A 27204-nucleotide genomic window follows, 5' to 3' on the forward strand; every position below is an offset into this window, starting at 1 on the left:
ATTCCCAATCCCTGCCAAGCGTATGGTCTCTGCAATGAAACATTTCAGCAATGCCTCCCCCCCTGGGAGAGGCTCTGGGTCTGCAGCCTCCAAGAGGCCTTGCTGCTGCCTTTAGCATGGCCAGATGTGCAACAGCATCTCTGGGTTTGCAAATTAAGCTCTATACCCATGATTCCCTCCAACCATCCCACCCAAGCACTAGAGAGTCACACAGATTTCAGAGAGTAAATTAAAGATCTGAACGGCAACGGGGGAAAAGGGGGTGTGTGTGTGTGTGTTTTGGGGGGACTGTGTAGTGGTATGGTAGCATAGGAAAGAAGCTAGATTAATCTTTATCTGTGTAGATAAAGAAACTGGACATTCCTTACCTTTCAGTTGGGAGTTGTGTACAGCAAACATGTTGATGGTCATAAGCTGCAGCATGCGGGTACTTCCAATAGGAGAGGGACTACGCTGCAGCAACACCTGGAACTCCTTGAGGACCTTCTCAGCCACTGCGGGGAATGTCTCCATCCTACAAATACAGCCAGCCCATCAGTGAGGCACATCCCCAAGAGAACTCGGTGTACACACACACACACACACACACACACTCATTTTCTCTCTCTCTCGCTCTCTCTCTCTCTCTCTCTCTCTCTCTCTTCTCTCTCTCTCTCTCTCCGCGCCCACCCTCCCGGAAAAGCAGATGGCTAACGCCTAGGACATTTCTTTGCTACTTTCACAAACCTTCCTAGCACCCTAAGGTTGTGAACAAATTTAAGAGAAAGAAGTTCAGAGTTTAGAGATGGAAATAACTCAATTTTTGGATAAATCGCCATGAGTTTTCATGCTTTGGTATGTTATTTCCTAACCTCTGGCAATAACTGAATTCAAGTTGAAATCAAAGTTTCTCTCTGAAACAATCAGTTTTTCTAAATAGTGAACAAATTTCCTTTAAGCTCTAAGACTGGCATATTCCCCAAACTCTCTGCTATGAAAACCATATTCTATGAAGAGGTACGTGAATCTAAAGATTCTTCACTCAAAGCTTTACTTCAGAAAACCAGACGCAGTTCTGCGGCCGTCTACTTAGGGACTCTCACACTAATCGCTCCACCTAAGGATCCCAAATCTCCCCTGGAAGAATCCCTCGACCTAGGGCCCTGATGATCTGTTTCGGTCTTTCCTGTGTTGCTGTCCTCCTCCCTCTCACAAGCCTCTGCTCATCAGGGTCTGTATGTTTTCAGGCCAGTGGAAATATAATGCCCTGGCCAACTGCCACTCCCAATACAGGAAGAGCCTGTAATGTAGGGAGGTAGAAATCTAGCCAGTGACCCAGGGCTCCTAAAGAGAGGTCATTCAAACCAATGCCTGCCAAAAGTGGCCACAAACAGTGGTGCATGCCTGGAGCTCCTCTGGCAACAGGAACAAACCACAGCTGAAGTCCTCAGAAATAAAAAGCAAATTTGAACTTGGTGCTAGAGAGAGAAACCAGGCACACGGGCCTTAGGGCCATGCCGAACAATTCGTGGTCAGCAGAGTATCTTTTATCCATCCTCAACGCCCCCCCACCCTCAAAAACAAACAAACTGCTTGTGATACCCTGTGGGGTGGGGTGAGGGAGAGCTCCAGCCTGGATTAATAAATAGCTTCTGGAAAGCCACAGGGAAGGGAATCCTCCTCAAAAGATACAAAACCGTTTCAAGTCCTAGGGAAAGGTGCTTCTACTCTCACCTGAACCTTTCCCCGCTGAGGAGTACCTTCCTCAGGTCAGAAAACTCCAGAGCTTTCTGGCCTCCTGGCAATCTTCATTCCTTGCCCTTGGAGGCAACTCCTATGACTTACCTCCTAGTACCCAGAAGTCATGCCACAGTTATGGGTCAATTACAGTTTATACTCCAGTGCCCTTCTCTGCTGAGCTGCCCTCATTTTCATTGGCACAAAACATGCCAGGCTTTCTTCCCCCCACATGCCATTTCAAATGCCACTGCCACCACCCAACAACAACAATAAAACAACCGAAACACACTCTTTCACCCCCCCTCTAAAATATTTCAGAACCATTAAAACTCTTGGTCAGTTTGGAATGGCAGAGAGTGATATGTTTGAGGCTGGACTGGATCCATTTTTCCCCATGGGCTATAACAAAGGTTTCATTTTAAATCTTGACACTGTGCAGCACTCTTTCTGGTGGAGGTGGGGAGGGGGGCTAGCACTTCTCGTTACGAGAATAGCAGAGTTCACTCTGCTTGAAAAGCAGCCACACTGGGCAAGTTTCAGAGCCATGTGTCTCCGTGTTGAAAGGCGGTAGAGAGCCAGCACAGAACGACATGACAGAAGTGTCACGTGGGACAGTCTTGCTTCGAGGCTGTGTCTGAGGAAGCCTCTTCCCTGGATGGGAATTGAAACAGATCCATTAACACTCCCTAGGTCAGAATGAAGTCTCAAAAGAGCACCAGGCCAAATGTCCACATCTTCTTTTTTTCGAAAGTTTAAAAAAAAAAAAATCCCCCGTTCGCCTTTCAACTAGTTCAACATGATTAAAACAGAAGAAAAAAAAAAAAATCAAATGCATAAGTTAGAGTAACTTCAATTCTGAGATATGAGGAAAGATGGCATTCTCAGACAAAAATCAGTTTTGTTAGGCCACAACTGAAGGACACACAGATAAAAGATTCTTCCTCAGAGCTCAATAACAGCGTTTCTGGTGCCCAGTTTCGTAACCAAAATGATGTCTGTTTTTGGCCTCAAGTTACCTGTAAGTAGTTTTCTTTCTTTCTCTTCCCTCCACCCCATATTGCAGAACGAAAATTATACCAAAACTGAGATAATGACAGTATACAATTTGTTTAGGAAAAAACCCACAAAATAAAATTATGGTTTTTATGGCTACATGTGTAAGTATGTAAATATAGTAAAAAGGTCTGGAAGAATACATAGCCTGATGTCCGGCATTATCTCTTTGGAAGGCACAGGGGTTGGGGGAGAGTTGAAAGAAATTTTAGAAAAGAATGTTATACTTTTATAAGGAGATTTTATACATTACTTATGTAATAATTGTAAAAGTTTTAGGCAAGAAGCAGCAGCAGTAGTAGCAGCAGAGGAAGAGGAGAGAAAGCATAAAAAAAGGGCAATTTATAACAGCCAAAAACTGGAAGCATCCTAAAACGCCCAACAACAGCCGATGATGAAGACGGCACATCCATACAACTGAATTCTATTTTTTAAAAGCTGTATTAGATTTTTTAATCATGTGGGAGAAAGTCCAACATATATTAAATGTGGACAGTTTTAAAGTAGTTTAACGCGATCCCTTTTTATACATATTTGTAAAAAATAAATAAGAAAATGTGTGTGCGTGATGTATAGAAAAGAAGATAAAATATACACCAAGTGTTAGTGGTAGATAGTCATCTCTGGATAGTGAGAATAATTTTTTATTTCTTCTTGTTGCTGGGTTTTCTAAATATTTTACAATAAGTACTGTATATAGTAAAAAGATTTCCCCTACAATGAATACTTCTGGCTTTTGTATATAATACATTTATAATTTTAAAAAAAATCAAGACACAAACATTATATTCTTAACAATTCAGAGTCCAAAATAAACATGAGCCTTTGAATTCCAAGAGATCTTGAAGCTGTGCAAATAGCATGACTCGGCAAGCAAGTAAAAACTAAAGTGGTAACTTCAACCTAGGCTATAATGGGAAGCAAAATTATTCTGTTTGTCACAAATCAAAAGTCTACAGGCTGCCGGCTTCCCGACCTCTCTCAGAGGAGTCTGAGCACAGGTCTGATCTGCCTCTCCCGGGGAAAGCCAGTGTCTGTCAGGAGCCACACGGCACCCTGACCTATTCCCCTTCCTGAGCCTGAGAGGATTCCGGCCCCATCCTTTAAAGCTGCAGAAGGTACGGTCACTTTCAGGATACTGGCTGGCTAAAGTGACTGCTTTCTGAAGTGATCTCCAGAGATACCTTGTCTCATTTGAATGGCAGTTTCAAGAAACCAGTCTTTCAGACAATACTGGGACCTAGACCCGTGAGTGACTCAGATAGTGACTAACGGGGCAGGACCCAACCTCTCATATGCTGGGGAACACAGCTGGGCCAGACAACATTCTCTGCAGAAAAGAATCAGGCTCCCTAACTTTTCTTAACATCTTAATTTTTAAAAACTGAACAAGATAGGAGCGAACCAGTAGCAAAAAACAAAACAAAACAACTAAGCCGTATGACAGGGTAACAATGAGGGGAAAAAAAATCATAGTGCTACAGAACATAAGGACTGGAACAGACCTTGGAGATCATCTATTTAAACTACTGATAAGGAAACCAGAGCCCACAGAGGCTCTGACTTGTTCCCTCTCGAGGTCTTAGAACTAGTCAGCGGAGAAAAACAAACTCTTTTTGGCACTTGATTCCATCTAACACTCCGCACCTCTTTTTCGCTGGTTGCTGAGAGGAAGGAGACCAGCGTGGCACACATTAGGCCCTCAAGCATACGCGGATGCAACGGAGAACACGGGGCACGGACAAGACGAAGACTGGGAGAGCCACGGGGGGCTTTTCTCAGCAGGCAGGCGGGACAGTGGATGTGTCTTCAGCTGCTCCCCATTACAATCTCCTCACTCTTAATTCGTTTTCAACGCCTCCCACATTTCACATCTTCTTGGTAATTAGGCAGCAGTCCATGTTGTTGTGTGTGGCTCGGGCTCATTGCTTTTCTAGTCTTACAGACTTCTATACTTCTTTTTTTCCAATAGAAAAATTATTGCTGTTTCTGCCTTCCAGAATAAATATGGGGCTCAATTCTCTTTTTACCTCTAGGAGAGCACAAGAGGAATACTCACCGAGGGGCTGGGGTGCCTAGAATTTACATATATTTTCCTCATATGAACACTACGACGACTCACTGTTCATGAAGGTGCAACTAGACTGGCCTTATCTTTTTGCCAACAGAATATGTTATATGCAGGAATGGAAGAGATCTTGAAAAATAATCTGGACCACAGCAAACCACCTCTGACAAATGAGATAATCTATTCGCTCGCAAAGGCTTCCAGAGAAGAAAATTCCTGAACGTCTTCCCTCTGTGAAATCTTCTTACACCTAACCCAAACCTCTCCAGCTGCAACATAAGCCTATTTTATTTTTCTCTTGCTGTCATCCAAAAGAAGTCAAAACTATTTGGTTACGACCCTAATATTTAAACACAGTTAGGGTACCCCCAACAGCTGTCTCCAAATAAAACTTTTTTTACCTTTTTTTTTTTTTTTTTTTTGCGGTACGCGGGCCTCTCACTCTTGTGGCCTCTCCCGCTGTGGAGCACAGGCTCCGGACGCGCAGGCTCAGCGGCCATGGCTCACGGGCCCAGCCGCTCCGCGGCATGTGGGATCTTCCCAGACCAGGGCACGAACCCGCGTCCCCTGCATCGGCAGGCGAACTCTCAACCACTGCGCTACCAGGGAAGCCCTACCTTATTTTTTTTAAAGATTAATTTGTCCTCTCAGAAATCAATTTCTAGCTTTTTAATCATTATTGTGATCCTTTCTCAAACTTCCTTCAAAATATCTAAATATGAGAGTTTTAAAAAGGGGAAAAAATAAGCTTCTAACTAATGCTTAACCTGATTTAAAAATATATATGTGTGTGTGTGTGTGTGTGTGTGTGTGTGTGTATATATATGTATGTGTATATATATAAGTATGTGTGTGTGAGATATATATATGTATATATATGTATATATACACACACACACACACATATATCTCCTAAACATTCGTATACTCTGGACCAAGATTTATAACTTTTTTAGTCCCAAGAGTCTCTAACAGAGCTAAGAAATACCTAGGGCAGTGGTTCTCAACCAGGAGCAATTTTGCACTGCGGGGAACATTTGGCAATGTCTAGAGACATTTTTAATTGTCATAACTGGGGGTGAAGAGAAGGAATGCTACTGGCATGTAGTGGGTAGAAGCCTGGGATGCTGTTAAACAGCCTACACAGGACAGCCCCTACAACAAAGAATTATAAGGTTCAAAATATTAACAGTACAGAGGTTGAGAAATCCTGACTTAGAGCAAACATGAGGTACATAAAAAGTTAAAGAACAAACACAGGAAAAGGAAAAAAGGAGAAAATACTGACTAGAAAGGTAGTAAGGGGAAAAAAAGATTTTTTAAATGAGAATTTTGAAAGAAATAAAGAGATAAGGAACCATAGCACCTACTTTAAGTGCAGTACAGTGGTATTTCTCATATGATGCGCTACTTTATGAAATAATATCTTCTTATTATAAGATAATAACCCTGCAACTGCACCTTTACATTACTCACTACTGACTGGCCTACGACGACCCATAGAATACTAGATCCTGCTCTCCAGTCTTTCACAATCTACCCATTTCTTGTAATAATTCACTTATTCCTACAACAAATATTTACTGAGCACCTACTACATGCCAGGCACTAGGGATACAACAGTCTTAAGCAAAAACTCCTGCCAGAGTAGAGCTGACGTGGGGGTGGGGTGAGGGGCTGCTACTGATGCACCTAGTTTACTTTGCTGAGTAAATCACTTCACACTTATTTCTGCTAGTAGAGATGCATCTATTGGCACTACTCCAAGTTTCCCAAGTCATTTCAAAATCAAGACTATAGCCATCCCTGTCACTCTTGCCCAGGCTGATGACAAATGAATATGTAAAAGGTACAGTGTCTAGTTCACCATCCACAAACAGTGTTTCTTCAAGCAGGACAAAGCTTTTCAGCTTCTCCCACTAAGGAAACCTTCTAGAGCATTACAGATACACTTACAAGGTTATGACAGAAAGTGAAAGGGAGGGGCTTCCCTGGTGGCACAGTGGTTAAGAATCTGCCTGCCAATACAGGGTACATGGGTTCGAGCCCTGGTCCGGGAAGATCCCACATGCTGTGGAGCAACTAAGCCCATGCGCCACAACTACTGAGCCTGCACTCTAGAGCCTGCGAGCCATGACTACTGAGCCCACGCGCCACAAGTACTGAAACCCGCATGCCTAGAGCCCATGCTCTGCAACAAGAGAAGCCACTGCAATGAGAAGCCCACGCACCGCAACAAAGAATAGCTCCTGCTGACCACAACTAGAGAAAGCCCGCACGCAGCAACAAAGACCCAACACAGCCAAAAAAATAAATTAAAATCTTAAGAAAAAGAAAGTGAAAGGCAAACACTGACAACAACTGGGGGAACTATAATCCAAAGCAAATCACCTCAAAGGGTAGTTCACAATAAAACCTCCAACTCAGAAAATATTAAAATGCAGAGACGACCTGAGGGCACTGCCACCCGTTCCTCTCCTGGAATAACGAGGCACTCAGCACAGGGGCACCAGCTTTACACAGTGAGGAGAAACTCGGATCCACCAAAGGGATACTCAAAACCTGATCTCTTCCCAGAGGCTTAATGGATTAAGTAACAGGGTCTCACCCACACCACCTTCCCTGAGACTTATATGGAAGTCCGTGGTGAATGGTGAAACCAAAGAGAAGTCTTAGCATTTACTGAGGTCAGCAATATGGTGCAGGAAACTGAGCACAGGAGGAAGGGGTATGGTTCGAAGGAAGAGAAAATGTTGGAAGAAAGAAATTACTGTCCACTAATTTTCAAGGGAAAATTAGTGGATAGTATTTTCCCCCAAGGAGGACCCCTGGCAGCTGCACCCAGGGACTAAGCATGACTTCCTTGCGGAGCTCACTAGGGGCTGAGCCGGAAGGCAGAGGAAAGAGAAACCCAGAGGGATTGGGGTGGGGGCTGGGAAAAGATTGTGGTTAAAAGGGGGCTTTAGTAAAGGTAGGGAAGGGGGAGCCAGAGGGATGGAGAGTAATATTTCCCAAACTTCATGAGCACAGTAGGAGAATGAGTGAAAGGAAGAGGAGAGAAGGTGGAGGCCCCTAAGAATTCACACCCTGTGCCCTCAGTTACAAACACAGTCTAGTTGCTAACAATATTAAATTCCAAAATGACTTGTAATGTAGGAAAATAAAATAAACATCCTGCACACTTACCCAATCCGGGTAAACAGCTTCCCATGGGCATGGAGAAAACTGAGGATGAACCTTTTGTTCAGCTGCATGGGAAAAAAAGAGAGGAGAAAACAATTAAACTTTCCCCAGTTTCCTGTTACTGAACAGAGTCCCTAGTGACACAATAACCTGGCCAGGGTCTAAGGGGTGGGCACTAGGGATGGGAACCAAATGAACATGCCCAAACTCTCACACAGACCCAGGGCCCATGCCCAACAGCTGCTGCTCAGCTGAGCCAAGATGACAGCAGGCTCGGTGAACGGACAGCACCCCCTGCTGGCAGTAGTGTCTGTGTGCAGGGAGCGAAGCACTGAATTCCAACTAAGCTGGGTAGATGGCTGTCACCCTCTGCCATCTAGAAGTCACTCTGTCCCCATAACGACGGAAATGAAACACTGACAAGTACAGGACTGGGATGATGATGATCTTGGATAAGTCCCTTCTCCTTCTTACGAGTTGTTTTTCTACCTACCCAAAAAACAGAACTCTTCTTTGGTAACCAAGGGTAAGGTAATCCCACCACTAACTAGCTTATCAAATTGTACTTCTCCAGCTTTGAAAATAAAAGTTCAAACCTTTCCTTTTTTTTTTTTTTTCTTTTATTTGAAAGAAAAACTGAAAGCTGGGGTTATGTGAAATCCTCTGGCTTTTAAATGTTGGCTACTAAAGAAAAAAATTTAAACATTAGGCAAGCCAAAAGCACACGTTTGCCAGCCACATCTGGCTCACACAGCCATGAGCTACCGAGTTTTCAATCTCAGTTCAAGGTTCTAGAAAATCTACTTCTATCAAAATTTAGGGGATACATTCCTCTAAGCAAAACAAGGCAGGGAAAAAAAATTCAACTCCAAAGAAAGTGGAAATAATCTAAAGACCAAACCCTGTCATCGTCCCTGGTCTCCTGGAAGCAATATGCTCAGGGCCCTGTAGCCTGACAGGGAAGACGGATAAAGGATTTTGATCTCAAGGTGGTGGTTAGGGCAAGGAACAGTCCAGCATCCTGTATTTCCAAGAGGAAAATACTCTTCTGGTTTATACCCTTGCAAAACAGAAAACCAGTCAAATTGTGGCAGTTCCACCAATTTCACAAGGAAGCTGGGTGTGAGGAAAGGAGGGCATTCTCACCTCCCCGATGACTTCAACCACAAACTGCAAACAATCTTCAGTCTTTATATTTGCTTCAACAAATTACACTTAATCAGCAATACCAGACAAAACTCTGATTTCTGTAGTTAAAAAGGATACTTCATGGAATGTAACCTGTCTCTACAGTGAGGTGAGTCAGGGCAGGGGACACTGGGTTCCATGAACAGAAGGGAAAGATGAGGACCTGCCACAAAATAAATGGCCGAGGGCTCCGCCACTGTTAGTGGCAAGGCCTGGGCTAGAATGCAAAGGAAGGTGGTGAAAAACTTACCCCTCAAACCTCTGCCACTTACCTGCTGTGGGGTCTCAGGCAACTGATCTAACCTCCCAAAGTTTTTCTTTCTACGCAGTGGAGATAACAGTACCCATACATTAAGGGACTGGTGCATGAGATAAGGCAACTAAAAGCACATACTCGGCATCTGTAAACACTCAAGTGTCAGCTGAACATTCTCTCCCAATGAATGGTAGAGTGAGGGGTAAAATGTTAACAACTGGAGAATCCAGGTGAAGGATATACAAGAGTTCCCTGTATTATTCTTGCAACTTTTCTATGGGTATAAAATTATTTCAAAATAAAAAGGTAAAAATATATATTCTCTCTCTATTCTTGTTTTAACTCAACTGTCCCTTTTTCCAGCTGCCAATCATAAACTGGTTAACTCATCCATAACTGGTTCTATTTATACATACAGGATACTTTGGTAGAAACAGAACGATATTAACCCATCTCGTTCAAGCCAATTACTATCCCCCAAGCCGCAAGACAGCTCAGAAATTCAAGCAACTTAAACCAGTGGATGACAGAACTTGAACCCAGGTCTCCGATTCCAAAACAGTTCTCCTCCCCTTAAACTGCCATCTATCTCAGGAAGAGAACAGGTGAGCTTATTCATGAAGGGCCAATGAGGGGGGAAGAGCAACTAAAAAGAGCAGTTCAGTTTCACCTTTAAGTTTTCCCTACCCATTAGGTAGGAAACAGTGTGTAACTCACAATGCCTCCTGGAACAAAAGGAGTGCACCGTGAGGTTTTTTAATGCTGGCGTTTTTTAATGCTGGCGTTCTAGCTACACTTCCCAAAGATCCTTCTCTCAGGGTAGTAGATGAAGCCTACTTAATTACCTGACTTCACACCTGCCATTATCATATTTTAACTATATCTAGTAGACAGTGGATTTCAGTGCATTGTTTTTCAACTAGTGATAGTGAAGGGAATCTTAGCAAACTTTGTCAAACTATACACACATTCTCTCTGACCTTGGTTAATGAGAACCACTGCTTTATTTTTAGTCTGAAAGTACCTGTTACCCTAAATATAGTTTCACTTTATCTGTCACCAACATTTTGAGTAGGAAAGGAGCTAAAATGTAGATACATTCTAGAGAGAGGTAAAGCATGTTATACTGAGGAAGTACATTTGTTACACATTGATCAAAATGGGACTAAGCACTATCGTAAATTAATAACACGAAGTCAGCAAGTGCTGAGGCAGAGCTTTTGGAAAACCTAACTGATACCAAGCCCACAAAAGGAAGGTCTTAGCCTGAGCTTCCTCCCTCTCCAACACATCACCATGGATTGTACCAAGTCCACAAAAGGAAGGTCTTAGCCTGAGCTTCTTCCCTCTCCAACACATCACCATGGATTGGCTCCATGTTTGGAGCTTTTTGATTCTCAACAATACACTCAGATGGTCTCACTCAGGTAGAGAAAGAACTGTTTTTCCGCATATGGTGAGACTATCTGTCTCCAGATCGTCCTCGTGCAATTACATACTGTTCACCAGAAACTAAAAATGCTTCTTGGGTGTAGCCCTAAGAGACAGTGTTAGAATTATTAAAGGGCTCCTGGCTCTCTGGTTTAAGTCCATAGCCGACTCACAAGGGACTCTTGGGCCTTTTGTACCATCTAAAAGCAAGGACCCAAAGAGACACTAATGGCAATAGTTGCATGGGTAGGTCTCTGGACACTCACAACAAAGTCTGTCCTTCCATTAACTATGGGGTTATGAGTAAAATGGTTTGGGTTGTTCCTCAACTGTAAAATGGAATTTCTACCACTGACGGTACCGAACTCAGAGCTGAAAGGATAAAACGAAGTCATACAAATTAAAGCATTTTGAGGAATAAATGTCTTATGCAAGCCCCGGTTATTACTACTCAGAACTGCCTAAGTGCTTTATGGACTGTGTAGCAAGGAAAGAGAAAGCAGCTCCTCAGAGGCAGCAAGACATCACCAGAGGAGAGGATTCTGAAATATGCCCAATTTTAATTCTTAATAGTTGTTCCTGCTTCTAAAAAGTTGTGTGGAAAACTGAATTTCTGAAAAGTGAAGCATTTTAAGGACGGTAGGAGGAATTAAGAGGAATTCCTCAGTATTAAGAGGATTTCCGGCATGCGTCTTTAAAGCGTTTTGGGGAACAAACTATCATTCTCTAATTTATTCATCTGGGATGTCTCTACTTTTATATACCAAGTACTAAAAAAAAAAAAAAAACTTTGTTGTGTTCTAAAAGGGGGCTCTAACCCCTTAGATATGAGACAACATAGGTGAAGACCAAATTTCAATGGTACCTGTTAGAAAATGTCCAGGACTTTCAGAGCCTGCCATCAAAGCCCAGTTATCTCCCTAAAGCACTGAGATCACAGGTGGAAAAGAATGTGAGCACAGAGGTGAAGCTGCCCACCTTCATCCCTGTGCTCCCCGGACAGGCACAATCAAGAGCAGACCAACAAGACAGGGTCCCCAGAGCCAAAGAACTTGTAGCCCAAGAATAAAAGATAAATAACACACCAACGTGCCAACTCCCCATTTATGTTCCAAAACCTAAGACAAGGCCTTCTGACTATGAAGGTGCCAGGAGGGACTGTGCTTCCCTTACTGTCACTATCCCTCAGCCAGGAAAAGTCTGTGGCAGGGAGATCTAAGGAGATGATAGGGAAAGTGAGGAAGGAGGGCCCGGCACACAAAACATGGAAGCCTTCCGGTTAAGTCAGCAGTATAATCCTCATATAGCAGGAATAAAAACTGCTCATTAGAACTTTCAGTATTCCTCTTTCCAGGATATAGATAAATAAAAATGCACAGGCAAGTCAAGTAGCAAGACTCAAATGCCTTGTAGGGAGACAAAGCAAATCACAAAAATCCATCTTCGAATCCCAAAGAGCCACACTGAGGCTGCGGTAGAGCAGGTACGGTGATTACTCTTCACCTTCAGTTTCTTCACCCCTGAACTGTTCTGGGCAGGACGACAGCTCAATTAGCTCTAATTAAGCCCAAGTTCCATGCAGAGCTGTCCTACTTAGATGGCTGGATCTGAGCCATGTGAATTCAAGTGTAAAATGTGCCTCTTAAAACCAATGCACCCCTTGAAACAACAGCTCTCACTCTCACACTGCAGCTTAGTGCTGCCTCAACAAAGTCTTACATTAAAGCAATTTACTTGCTATTACTTCATTATCTCTCCTACTTAAAGCCAGCAAACTGGAGGGAAATTGGGCTAAATGTCAAATCACCAGTCGGCTCCGGAAAACACAGCCAGCAAGCAGAGGGACAGCTGAGCTTAGAGTACCGGGCTGGCTCTCAGGAGGAAAACTGGCACTAGGTCTAAAGAAAAGAAAGAACCACGCATTTGTGACTATTCTGTATTTATCGCTCCCTTGTTTACTGTGGGGGAGGGAGTAGTACGGAATAATATGAACAAAGACCACTGATCTGGGTTCAAGACCTGGGTTCAAATTTTGGTTATGCCATTTATTTTCTATATAACTATCGACAAATCACGTCAACTTTCTAAGGCTGTTTCTTCAACTATAAAACAAGAAGGCAGGGTGAGATCAATATCGGTGATTCTATAACCCTGAGTGTGTATGCATCACAAGACGAGCGTCTGTAAAAAATATAGATGCCCCAGTCCTTCAGAATCAGAATCCTCAGGGAGGGGAGAAGGGGACTGCGAATCAGCATCTTTAAAAGGTCTCCAGGTAATTCTGAAAGACAGCTAGATCTGGGAATCCCTGGGCTAGATCACGCGTCAGCAAATTATGGCCGAAGGGTTTTTTAGTGTGGCCCATGAGCTAAGAATGGCTCTTATATTTTTTAACAGTTGAAAAAAATCGAAAGAATTTTTCATGACGCATGAAAACTATATGAAATTTAAATGTCAGGGTCCACAAATAGAGTTCTATTGAAACACAGCCACACTTGTTTGTTTCATATTGTCTGTGGCTGCTTTCCCCCTACAAAGGCAGAGCTGAGCAGCTGTAGCTGAGAGTGTGCCCAAAAGCCTAAAATACTATCTGGCCCTTTACAGAAAAAGGATGCTGAGCCTTAATCTCATCTATAACACTGGGGTCTCAAAAAAATGTTTGTACCTGCACAACACTTCCGGGCTACCACACACATACTGGAAACAGCAATGAATCTCATAGGCTGTTTAATAGCAAGCCCCGCCTCTCTGGATGTTCTGACACCTACCCTCCCACCTATCACCTCAGGGGAATCACCAATCCACAGTGTTCCTTCCAATTCTAAAAGCCCACAAATGAACAGTTCTAACTAAATCTAATCTTTCTTACCAGCTTCTGGGCAAACACCATCCTATTCTATGTTATCACAAAATACACCAAATGCCAAAAGACTGCTGAACTCAAACACCCCAAAGGCTACAGAGAAATATAAATGGGGCTCTCAAGGTTTCCACCTTGGAAGCCACTATGGGGTGGAAACACAACACACCCAAGCCCAATCAATATTTCACTTAGGTCAGAGGGCCCCAGGACTTTTCAAGGGAAAGTAAATTCAACCTGTGCTGTGTGGTCTGACAATCTACAGCTCAGAAGTGCCACCAGCTTAGCATCTCAAGGTATACAGAGAAAGAGAGAAAGTTCAGCCAAAGGGCGACACTGTTACTCTGACTGAGTTACTTTCTGAATGACTCTTGTTTCTGACTCATCTCTCTCAGAGCCTGGGAACTCTCATGCCCATCCACCCAAAAAATCGGGGAGATGGGACACCTTTGCAACTGCACAAAGTGGGAGAGAAGAGGACAGGGCTGAAGCTCCCACTTGGTGAAGAGTTGGGCACCAGAAAATAGTTTTCCAAAGGCACATACACAAGCTCAAACCCTCTTTTAAATGAATGGATCAACAGAGCGCCGATGATGGTGAGGTCCTTTTCACACTGTGTCCACCCATTCATGTACTCATTCAACAAAAACTTACTTGCCATCTTCTAGGGACATGACACTGTGCATGAATTATGAACAAGGCAGAGATAATGCCTCCTCTGTGGTTGACACAATTATAAAGTACCATGATTGGCGAAGGATGGGATGCTGTGTATTTCCACAGCAGGAGCATCAGAGATCTCAGAGGAAAAGAGGTAAAGAGTCATGCCTATGTTTCATAAGCACAGGGGACAGCATGTGTGATGGTCCCAAGAGTAGAACGTTGTAGACTGGCATGGCCAGGTGAGTGATTCTACAAGAGGGAGGCTAAAGAAATAGGCTGGGCCAAGTTGTAGATGTCCTTGTTAAAGAGTCTGATCTTAATCAAAGCCACTGAAGGGTTTTGAGCAGGGAAGTGACATGAGCAAACCTCCACTTTTAAAAGGACATTCTGACAACTGTTTAGAAATTTTAGTTGTTTTTTTTTTTTCTGGTTGGGTGGAGGGAGTGCGGAGTGAAATGTTTACAGGCCAGGAGACCAGTTAAGAAGCTGCTGCAATCATCCATTGGCAATAGAGACAGAGAAAAGAGGGAAGACAAAGAAAACCATCATTTCACGCTCAATCAATCATGATCCCTTGTCCCTAACTCCCAATAGTTCTAGTTCTAAGTAACTCAATTTACAGAGACCAGCAGTGGCCCAGAACCAAGCAGAAGTCTTTAGAATCACACAGAAGTCTTACGCAAACTAAGTGAAACACTGATTTCATTTTCAGAAATAATTTGGATATTCTTACCTTATTTCCTTTCAATAATATTTTTAAACAGCCTAGCATAGTGTCTGGTACTTAATACATATTCAGTAAGTGACTGTTGAAGAATCTATTAAAATATATAGATTTGAGGGGCTTCCCTGGTGGCACAGTGGTTAAGAATCCGCCTGCCAATGTAGGAGACACAGGTTTGAGCCCTGGTCCGGGAAGATCCCACATGCCGCGGAGCAACTAAGCCCGTGCGCCACAACTACTGGGCCTGCACTCTAGAGCCCACAAGCCACAACTACTGAAGCCCGCGCGCCTAGAGCCTGTGCTCCGCAACAAGAGAAGCCATTGCAATGAGAAGCCCATGCACCGCAACAAAGAGTAGCCCCCGCTCGCTCCAACTAGAGAAAGCCCGTGTGTAGCAACAAAGACCCAATGCAGCCAAAAATACATTTAAAAAAATAAATAAATAAAATATATAGTTTTGATAGTAGTAAGACAGATTATCCAGGTAATACACAGAAAAAACTCACAAGAAAAACAGTACAGTACTAATACTAATACTAATGCTGAAGGGAAATAGCACACTCACCACTATTTATGAGAATTTAAATATTTCTCTTTCTGGAGGATAATTTGGCAAAACCCAAAAGTACTCAAAGGAAAAGAGAGTACTGGGCTTCCCTGGTGGCACAGTGGTTAAGAATCTGCCTGCCAATGCAGGGTACACAGGTTCAAGCCCTGGTCCGGGAAGATCCCACATGCCCGTGCACCACAACTACTGAGCCTGTGCTCCATGAGCCACAACTACTGAGCCCTCCCACGTGCTGCAACTACTGAAGCCTGTGTGCCTACAGCCTGTGCTCCGCAACAAGAGAAGCCACTGCAATATGAGAAGCCTGCGCACCGCAACGAAGAGTAGCCCCCGCTCGCCGCAACTAGAGAAAGCCCACGCGCAGCAATGAAGACCCAACGCAGACAAAAATAAATAAATAACATTTTAAAAAAAGAAAAGAAGAGAAAACAGAGTACTATCGAGATTTAAGGATTTTGATCCTGAGTAACAGCAGCTCCATCTGCTACATTCCAGCTCAAGAGACTGGACAAGAAGAGACCACAGCTAACATCAGAATACAAGACAAAGTCCTTACAATGGCCTACAAGAGTCCTGTGTAATAATCATTCTCCACTCCTGCGGCTTCCTGATACTTGAATATGCTAAGCACATTCCCACTCAGGGGGCATGGGGCAGGGGGCGTGGGGGGGCGATATTTTCTCTCTAGCCCAGTGGTTCCCAACCTTTACGATTCGTGGGAATTACCTCTGAATCTTTAAAAAATACGGACGCCTGACTTCTATCTCCAGATATTCTGATTTAATTGGCGTGGAGGTGAAACCTGGGCATCATGATTTTTAAAAGCTTCCCAGATGATAGTACTGTACCAAAGTTTGAGAACGACTGCTCTAATTTACACTGTTTTTATAGCACTTATCACCAATTTTTACACACACGCCATGACAGCAAGGACTTTGTGGATTTCATTCACCACAGCCAGAGACTCCTAGAGGGTAACCGATAAATACGTGAACAAATAGCCTTTCTAGCCTGGTCTCTGGCTGCTCCTCCTGCCTCCACTCTTGCTGATACAGCCCACCCTTCAGCAACAAACAATTATTTGTGATGCCCTAAATTCACCATGTTCTTCCTGCTGCTATGGCCAATCTCCATCTAATGCCTTCTCATGCACTCCTTTTTATATCTAATAAAGCCCTTCTTTTCCTTGCTTAAGACCCTCCTCCCAACCTCCAGGCTGAGCTTGACACCTTATCCTCCAGACTCAGAGACTATTTCACATGCCTCTGTGATACTGGGTATCATGGTACATCTTTATTATATACACATATCTGTCTTTATATGAGCTCTGTCCATAAAATTTTTCCATGATGATGGAAATGTTTCTTATCTTCACTGACCAATACAGTAGCCATCAGCCACAGGTGAGTAATGAGTGTTTGAAAGGTGGCTACGGTGACTGAGGAACTGAACTTTTAATTTTATTTCATTTTAATTAAATAGCCCCATATAGCTAGTGGCTACCACACCGGTCAGCACAGCTCCAGGCTCATGTCCTTTAGTGAATGATTCGTTTCTATATACCAGGACACAGGAATTAGCAATAGTGAGGGACAGCTGATTGAAGAGATGGATGGATATGAGTTTGCCCCAAAGATTATAATACCCATACTTTTATAATTTCTGGCTTTGCCATATGATCGGAGCAAAAGACACATCCTGAACCACAAATAAGGCTCAGCCAATGGGAGCAAAGAATTGGAAGAACCTATTCTACTCTTCTGCCCAGATGTATAATCCACATAGTGTGGAAGTGTGGCCTCACACCTGATTTTAACTATTGGACTGCACCTTTCAGAAGCTTGGGGGCAGCTCCCGACTAAGGACAGGTTGAATTTACAGAGCTGGCTCTGTGCTTTAGGAGTTAAAAGTACCCCAACCTACAAAGACAGAACTCAGACACCGAGAGCTCAAGGTTTCCCAGCTGAGCAAAACAAGTGTGTCATACTCAACCACCTTAGTAACAGTCAAAACTTCTCCAGCACCTTCTCTGTGTAAGGCACATTTCTAAGCACTTTATGACTATTAGCCCATTTAACCTCACAACAATCCTGTGAAGTAAGTACTACTATTATTTCTATGTTACAGATGAGAAAACTGAGCACAGAGAGGTTAAGTGACCAGCCCGAGTCTGGTTCCAGAGTCTGAGCTCTTAATCTTCCACCTTTAAAAGGGGCAACTTTTTTGGCAGAACCAAGAATCACACTGAGGATGTTTATAAAGGCCAAAAGCTAAAGCAACCCCAAGCAAAAACCTACCAATGGCTCCAGCTATCATTCACTGAAAGACCACTAGGCCAAAGCAACCGAGAACTCTTGCAGATTAAGGGAAGTAGACACTTCCAGTCCAGATCATACCATGAAAGTCGGTGGAAGCACTTAACAACGGCACTCTAGGATAATGCCAGCCAGAAGAGAGAAAAAGGAAAAGTGGGAAAAGTGAATAAAAGCTTGTTCTCCATAGCAGTAAAACGCCAGTAATAAAACTAGTAAAATAAAAACCCTAATATTTTTCTAGATAAATCCACAACCCGCCTGTTTAAGAAGGAGTTCTTCAAGTATCAAAGAATGTATGTGCATTTGCACACTATCATCAAGGAACTGTGCATGGTCCAGAAAAAATATCAGAAAACATACCCTCCTGCCTACCCACCTACCACAATACAGGAACACCCCTGAATATCTCAGGAAAGGGAGGAGTAAGAACTAATCTAAGAACCCAGAGAAGAACGAAGCTTCAGTTTAAGAAAGATGTGGTCACAAAGAAGGTTTCACAAACCACTCTACTGTGGGCACCAGAAAGCAAATAACCAGCATTACAGGGCGCTCTGACAACCTCATGTGAGCTTCAGATTTAAGCAAGGCACCAAATAAGGGAAGGATTCTGGAGCATCAACTCCTAGGAAAAGTGTTTCAAGTTAAAAATGGTTATTCAGGTTTGGATGTGAACTTCTGTATCTGTTCTTTATCAACAGAGGCACCTCTACCTCACTGGCAGCTAGCAGTAGAAAGGGAAGAAAATGGTTGGAATAAAAATGGGTTACACATAGATGACAAAATGAGCTGACGCAGCCTGGCGTTTACCTGGACACCAAAGACAAGGCTATAAACATGCAACACAGAACTTGCAGGATCCCACATCCCAGCTGGACCCAAGCATCGCCAAGGAGCAGGCTGGCCATGATGTCACTTTTCTCCCAACAGCCAGAGTTCAACATTAAGGCCAAAAACCACAGCACTTTTGGTGAGAGACTCAGTTTCACTGTGACTGGAGGAAGGCCCGCTTCCATCTAGTTTTCTGTCAGTCATATCCTTTTTGTGCTGGTTCCCAGACTCAAAATATCTAGTTGAAAAGGCACGGCAAACACCTTCAAATTCCTTGTATTTGATCCAATTCTCCTCTTCATTTTCCTTCTCTTCTCTCAACAATGAAAATCAATCTTAGGCACACCAGAAAGCAGGTAAATCATGAACATTAACTTCTTCCTAACTTATTTACAGTGCTTTATCCCTTTCACTGTTACTATGAAAGGTATAGGGAAAATGTGAGTTTAGAGTTGAAAGAGAAGCACGAAAATGACGAGTCAAACACCAATTACGCCGGGGCTTCCCTGGTGGTGCAGTGGTTAAGAATCCATCTGCCAATGCAGGGGACACGGGTTTGATCCCTGGTCCGGGAAGATCCCATACGCCATGGAGCAACTAAGCCCGTGCGCCACAACTACTGAGCCTGTGCTCTAGAGCCCCCGAGCCACAACTACTGAGCCCACGTGCCACAACTACTGAAGCCCGCGCACCTTGAGCACGTGCTCCGCAGCCAGAGAAGCCACTGCGATGAGAAGTCCGCACACTGCAACGAAGCGTAGCCCCCGCTCGCCGCAACTAGAGAAAGCCCACGTGCGGCAATGAAGACCCAACACAGCCAAAAACAAACGAACAAGCAAACAAACAAATAAATAAAAACCAATTACACTGGGTTACACAGTTTGCTTAGTTTGTGACAACTGATCAACCTGTATGGCTTTGACACATGCACTTTCCTGCATGTATATTATACTGTAATGAAGTTTTCTTCAAATTACCACAACCTTTGCTGCTGTTCCACAAAAAGCCTTTATTTCATGCCAGTATCCTTTGTCCTATATGTCCTAACCCCCATCAAGGTTCTAACTCTGAGGTGGTAAAAAATGAAGGTGACTGTGCTAAAAGGCTGTGGCTCCACCTAGGTGCAGAAAGCTATGCCGGTGTTAAATGCCAGATCTACTGATGGTGTACGTTAGATCCTATTTTACAGATGCAGAAACAAGGAAAGAGACTGAGAAATGTGTTGGCAGAAATAAAAAGAAATTTAGGAATATGACCCAGAAGATCTGACTCCAAGTCTGCATCAGCCACAAGGGACAGCTTCTCAGGGGGGCACCAAGGGCATCTACTAGTGTCTTATCCAACCTTTTGATATGTATCACTTCAAAGTATTTTAAAAGCCATACTGTTTTACAGATCTGTCCGGAAGTCTAAAAGAAAATATGCCAAAGAAATTCCTCAAAGAGAATGTCAACTGACTTACAAATAGTTTACTTTACAAATTAGGGGCTAGCATCTCAGAGATTTGTGGCACAAGTCAGCTCAAAATCTCATTAGATATAATAAGATTTTTGTATCTTTACCAAGAAACACCCCAGAAAAATGCAAATCCACAGAGGTATTATTCCAACTCCTCTTTTCCATATGCTTCAGTAGTTGCAGTCCTACTGTGCGTGTGAAGAGCAAGAACAGGACTTATTGCCAACAGTTACAACACAGTGCATAACTTATTCCCAAGCCAAGCTAGGCTTGGCTCAGAAAGCTTCCCAGAATGATGGAAGGCATGACTGTAGGATGACTCAACCTTTGCTAATGCATAAAATAAAGCAAAGAAGAACTATTTGAAGGATTCACTTCTAAGCTTGGGCCAAATCAAAAGCCCAGAAGTATCCACTTTGTGATGAATCTTCAGTTCCAGCTGACTGATTAGACAGCATTGGTGTGGACATCTGTACCGTGGCCTAAGATGTTCTAATGACAGACTCCTGGCTAGGAATCTCAGAAGCAACCACTCAGTTTCTAACCACACCACGTTTTTAATCCATGCTATTCCTTCTGCCAGAAAAGTCTGCTACCCACATCTCCCTAAAGAACTTGTTTCATCTTTCAAAATTAAGGACAGATCACCTTTCTAGGTAGCTTTCCCTGTTTATCATGAGTTAATTTCTTTCTACTCTGTATTACCCCTATACAGTATACATATTTCTAGTATAACATGTAACATTTCATTACAAGTATTTACTTACGTATCCATTTTTCTTACTACACTGTATCTTTGAAGGAAGGACCAATATCATTTACCTTTCTAGGTGCAGTGCCTAGAATAATGACCAGCATACAAAGCTACTCACTAAATATTTATGGAAATGACCTGAATGGGGACAGGAAAAACCCTGATCCCCTCAGAGATGACTAGCTGACCTGAGAAAGAGGTTTCACAACTGGATAAGTAAGAGAAAAGAGAAAAATGTCCATATAAAACTGTGAAGCCAATTATTTAAGTCCACATATAAAGGTATATACCGTACTGCAAGACAGAATACAAAAAAGAAAGAGGAGCCAACAAGAAAACGATCAGAGGTCAGGAGCAGTAAGGACACAACACAAAATGCATGCCAGAAATCCCTGACACTTATTAAAGCCAGTTACGAGTTCAGCTCTAACCTCTGGAACAATTAAAATAGAGAATTATTCTGAATAACAAACTCGTAAATGTGCATGAGGTTAAAAAAAAAACACAAAAAAACCTCACACAGTACAACTATCTCTGATACTAAAAGCAAAAATTTCTCCCGTGGGTTTCCACAAAGAAGATACCAAGTAATGCAAATAGCAGGGATTCCCTAGGCCTCTTTTATTATTTGTCTTAATATAGGCTGATGACCTTACACCAAAGTACAATTCAGTCAAAGCAATACTACCACGGACCAACATGTCACCTAGGTACATGTTCTAGGAATGAATGACATGGAAAGAGCAAAAGGAGGAGAGATGCCTAGCGATTCCCAGAGCAGACGCTCAACAAGTTTTGAATCGGTAGACAGAAGATAGACAACTGGAAAAATCACTGAAGCTCTTAATAATAAAAATGTGTGATAAGTACATTTTACAGGGAACTGAGCATCAGAAAGCATCTCGATAGCATTTTAAGTTCCTTCTGGTCTAGGGAGTCTATATATTAATACTCAGAAAATAAAACTGAGCAGTAACTTCAATATTAAATATTCATGAGCAAAGTGAAAGGCTTCCAGGAGGAAGCCTGAGTTTTAACCTGAGTTAACCTGAGTTTCCCCCTGGAGCCAAACAAAGGGTCTACCGACTGGGGTAAGATCACAAGCCAAGAAGACAACTATTCCATATTCTCTACCTTAGCCCAAACATCACACCCAAGACAGTGAAAACAGAGTAGACAGATGAAATCCCGGGACCCTAAAGAGTAGACAGGGATTGCAACTAACAGAACTACAGATACGTCTCCCCACGAGTATGGTCAGAAACTTAAAATAACATAGGAAATTGGTGAGAAAGGTAACATGGGGAAAACAAAAAGGTCAGTGCAGTCTCTTAGCCCACACAACAGACAATATGTTATATATAAAGTGGGCTGCTCCCACTCACTACTAGTAACATCGCCTCACTACTCTGTCCCCTCCTATAGCAGCTGCAGACTGAACATGGATCCAGTGTAAGGGTCTCATTCTTATGTGGAAGGCTCTTCACGGACTAGGAGCTGGATCCTAAGGGACGATTTATAGTACACCCGCACATACATTCCAGTTGGCTGGAACTCAGCAGCTGATTGCTCCCTTGTCTAACTTGGTAAGGAGCCAAAGGAGGACTTTTCTCAGTCGACTCTCCCAGGCTGGAAAATTCTCTAACCCCAGAGTTCTGGCTTAAGTCTGGATATCAGGTTATTCAGGAGATGCCAAAACTACGTCTTTACATTGGCTTTGAACAAGTCTCTCAAGTACACCATACGGATTCCCACAGATCTCAAAATCATCTGGACATTAAGGCCAAAGATGGCCACTCTTCCTCTCACATAGAGAGGAACATGCTTTCCAAAGCGTGGCCAACATCAAAACAAACCTTTCATAAATCATACATCAACCTGAACAAGTCTTGAAGGGTGAACAACCAACAGACACACTCATTAAATGGCCTCCTTACAACCTTTTTATTCTACACTGAAAATTCTCCCTATTCCCCCAGTGACTGGAATTCTCTCTCACTGTGATTGATCCTTATGCCACGAAGGGCCAAATTCTAGGTCTGTTTCTCTGACGGAGAGGAAATGAAGGAAGAAACCGTAACAAGGTGTTTTTTTAATCTCAGTAGGTTCTCAACCAAAACAGTTCCACCCCTCCCAGGGAGTCCTTGGAAAATCATGGGGGCCAACTACTGGCATCTAGTGGATGGGGCCAGGAATGCTAAACATCCTATGGTGACAGGCCAGAAAAATGAACTGTGCCCCCAAAAGGCAATAACACCCTCATTAACAATCAAGGTCCTAAAGGACCTCTGGGTTAATTGCCTTCACCCGCCCATCTTCTGGAGCAGTGGTGGGCCAACTTTTTCTGTAAAGGGTCCGGCAGTAAATAGTTTAGGCCTTACAGGCCACGTATGTCTCCCTGTCACACGCTCTTCTTCTTTTTAAAAAACTCCTCACATAGGAAGGTAATAAACGCTTCTTAGCTTGCAGGCCACTGGCAGTCTTGTATCTACCCCTGTTCAGAGCACTCACTACCTGACTCATTAAAGCCCACTTATATTGAGAGATGCTGACTAAAATAAAATTCGATGCCGTGTGTTATAAACAACTCCAATAATGAACACTACAATTTTAAAGAATGCAACAAGAGCTTCAGAATTTAGTCTTAAAACCTAAGAACTGAGGCATGTATTTGACTTCTAATCGATTAAACAGTTCTCTCCTCTCCTCCCCTGTGCATTTCAGTAGCAAGTTTTCTTGTGAATGTTCGATTTCAAACATGTTACTGAAAAGAGCACGGGGGCAGCCTTTCCCCCTCCCTTGAGGGTATATAACTTCCTATTCACTATGCGTGCCACTCAGAAAGTCTCTTTCGAATTACTACTCTTAACATTTTCTAAAATGTCTAAACCAAACCAAAGCCTGGAAAATCTGACTGGTATCTGGGTCCTGACTTTCCGGATGGTAACTAAAGGTCACGTGGGGTGGAAAGTGGCCTGTGGGTAACACAGAATACACACATGCACGCGAACAGGATATGTTGGTAATCCGGTTTCCTGAGACCTGGTGAGTTGCGAGAGTTCTCATCAACACTCTTGCGGAAGATGAAAAACCTTAAGCTGGGAAATACTGGATTTTAAGAAAGTATTCATTCTTAGAATTAGATTTCTGGCTGAAGCAGAATGGGAAGGTACACCATCTCTTCCTCCACATTTTAGTTGTCTAAAAACGTAAATAAAACAAACACAAAAAATAAATGAAGCGAGTATCTGACGAGGTTTCTTCACCGTGTGGAAGCCGGTGTTTGCACCATGGCTTATATCAGGTCTCAAGCCCAGAAAGACGAAGAGTGTGGTTTTGGTGTCTAACCAGCCTCAACTGCACCCTGGCACTCTGTTTCTTCCCCCCAGAGAACTCTGCTCTGCTAGAGGAAAGAAACCAACCTCACATCTTGAAACAAAACTGCTAGGATAAAAATAAAGCCCTGAAGTGGTTTGGTGACCGAGGTCATATGGGGCGTTAAGGGTTTGTAGTTAGGGCCAATGTACTTTGAGAAACTTCCACTCACTGCTAACCACAAAGAGACAAAGACAGACATCAGCCCGAGAGTCCAGCAGTGATCCAGGCAGGTGGCCCCAGACCTTGTCTGTTAGAGGCTGTTCCTCACAGCAAACTCATAGGATCAATATCGGAAAAAACCCAGTCCCAGTTGTGACCTTCTTTGAAAGTAATCTCACCAAGCTGTTTCTTATGGCCTGAGAAAAAGAAAGCCAATCTGTAGCCTCTTCCTGTAGAAAAAGAGGCTCTTATGAACTCCTGTCATCACATGCCGCCAAATCTCAGTTGACAGAAGAATACTTTCAAAGAGTTGCCAGGGTGGAGGAGAATGACACGGGGTACATATTGTAAGCTACTTTACAAAAGTAAAGGGCCACATCAGTGACATGAAGTTAATAAAATGCCCACAGCAACCCCGAAAAAATACATGGTACCCACCTTACAGATATAAAATCTCTGTATTCATGAGGCCAAAAAATTAAGCTAACTTTCTCTGCTTTGATGATATAATTATGGGGCAATGCAACAACTGAGTTATCATGGACAAAACATTTACCTATTAGCAGAGAGACTCAATTCTTCTCTATCCTTGTAAATGAAGTCCATGCTTAGGCTATCCAGAGGAAATCAGGTCACAAGCTATTTTGAGCTTCACGGTGGCACGAGCTCTGGAAGCGCCAACCTGAAGGATCGTGATACAACTCTAGGAACTGGAACTCACTCTAAGACAAGGCAAGGCATCCTGCCTAAGGAAGCAGGCCTTCTAAAACCATGCTCTCATCTCTAGTTATGTTCATGGGTGGGGGCAGGGGGGTGAGGGGAAGGTGGAGGCATTAGATGTGTATCACCCACACATCACAGCTTTCTTCTGCACGGTGGTGGCAGCAGTGGCAGCAGCAGCTGGAGTGCACAAACTATGCAAGGGGCACTGAAAAGCAAGACAAAGGATGGGTCTGAAGAAAATACCACCTGCATACCACACTGTTAAAAAAAGCCTTCAAGCAAATATAATACGTTGAGCATGTGAAAGCTCTCTGCGACAGGCCACCTGACCTGGATTTCCCACAGTGAAGCTGTGCTCCTTTTTTGGCCCATGTTTACTTTGCTGGACTCTTGATTAACGGCAAGAAAAAAAATGTACTCATATACTATCCAGCCTTGTAGAGCCATGTGTCAGAGTCGGAAAGAAAATCATCATCCTCGAAGGAAAAACCACCATGGAAACATGGACACAAGAGATTCAGGCAGGGGCAGCACACAACATCCAGGCAGATGATTCCCAAACCTTGGCAAATAAGGTTCTCACTCTGCCAGAGATTTCACATAACTATTAAAAAGCCTGGGGACAAGGAAAACTACATGAGACCAGAAAAGCTTATTCTAACCAACTGGTTTGGTGGGTGCCATTCAGACTTTACTAAAACACAGCCTGAAGCTTTTCAGTTCACACGCTCACGCAGTATAACTTCTCACTTTTCACCAAGTTGGCTGCAACAGGATGCTGAGGAAAGAGCTCTATCCCAGAGCTCTGTAGGTAGGTCTCAATTCCCACAGGTACAAATTTCATTAAGAAACAGAAGTGATACCTTCAGATTCCTTAGGCTCACTACTGGACAGCAGACAGAGTAACCCAGCCAGGTAGCAGGACATACTGCTCACTGATTTCTGGGTCAACACCAATGACAACGTCACGTGAATCCCAGTAAAACACCTATGACCCAATGATTAAGACGTTTCCCTGTGCCCAAAGTCAGGCCCGTTTGGGTGTTCTTGTCAATCTTAAACTGAATCTCTGAGAAACAACTTAAATGCCTCTTAAAAACCTGGATTGTAATAACTTACTTCGGTGGCACTTTTAAAGCATGGATCACAAAATCAAATGCCTACAGAGGCAAGGTGCGTGATATAAGTAAGCCACATCTAAGCAAGCGTAGGAGGGGTAAAGGGGCTAGTGGCAAACTAAAAGGGGGTAGGTACTACTCAGCTCTGGCAAATTGTTGCCAGATCTTGAATTCTTTTGAGAATTAGCTGGCAACTGACTGTAATTTTAAAATAAAACAAACAAAAATCCACTATTTGTACCACTTGAACTCTGGTTAGTGAGCTCATCTGACACCTCCTAACGCAGTAAAAAATGAGGCACACAGCCCCACCAATGAAGTACTCTTACCAAAAATGCTGAAAGTATCTAACCATGTGTTTAACTCTCATTTACAGTTATATGGGGAGAGAGGAACAGGTTAAATGATACCACAAGGAAAGAGAGGCAAATCCAGAATGTGGAAATTCCACAGAACAATTGACCTTCTTCTTTTTTTTTTTTTTTTGACCTGCTTCTTTAACAAGCTAGTGACATAAAGAAAATTTTTAAAAGGGAAGGCAGAACCGGTCTTGATTAAAAGAGACTTAGGAAAAAACAATCAAACAATAATATATAGATCTTGATTTGAACAAACCAACTCTAAGAAGACATTTGTTAGATAATCTGGGAAATGAAGTCATAGATCAGATACTGAATGACACCAAGGAAAGGCATGGCAATGGCCCTGTGCCCTGTGGTACATAAGAAAACGTTCATTATTTTTTTAAAGGCATGTAG

At 43.0% G+C, this 27204-nt stretch overlaps 1 protein-coding gene across 2 annotated transcripts in view; it reads right to left on the reverse strand.

The window, feature by feature from the left end:
* The window catches only part of SMG6 (SMG6 nonsense mediated mRNA decay factor), a 236582-nt gene that overhangs the window by 178613 nt on the left and 30765 nt on the right, over positions 1-27204 (reverse strand). For both annotated transcript variants that reach the window (XM_059997290.1, XM_059997291.1), the window contains exons 9-10: positions 8027-8088; positions 369-514 (exon numbers count right to left, since the gene is read on the reverse strand). In XM_059997290.1, coding sequence (XP_059853273.1) covers positions 369-514; positions 8027-8088 — 208 coding nt within the window. The remainder of the gene's footprint in view (positions 1-368; positions 515-8026; positions 8089-27204) is intronic.

This window comes from Delphinus delphis, chromosome 19, assembly GCF_949987515.2.
Source record: "Delphinus delphis chromosome 19, mDelDel1.2, whole genome shotgun sequence".
In the NCBI taxonomy this organism is placed as follows: Eukaryota; Metazoa; Chordata; class Mammalia; order Artiodactyla; family Delphinidae; genus Delphinus; species Delphinus delphis.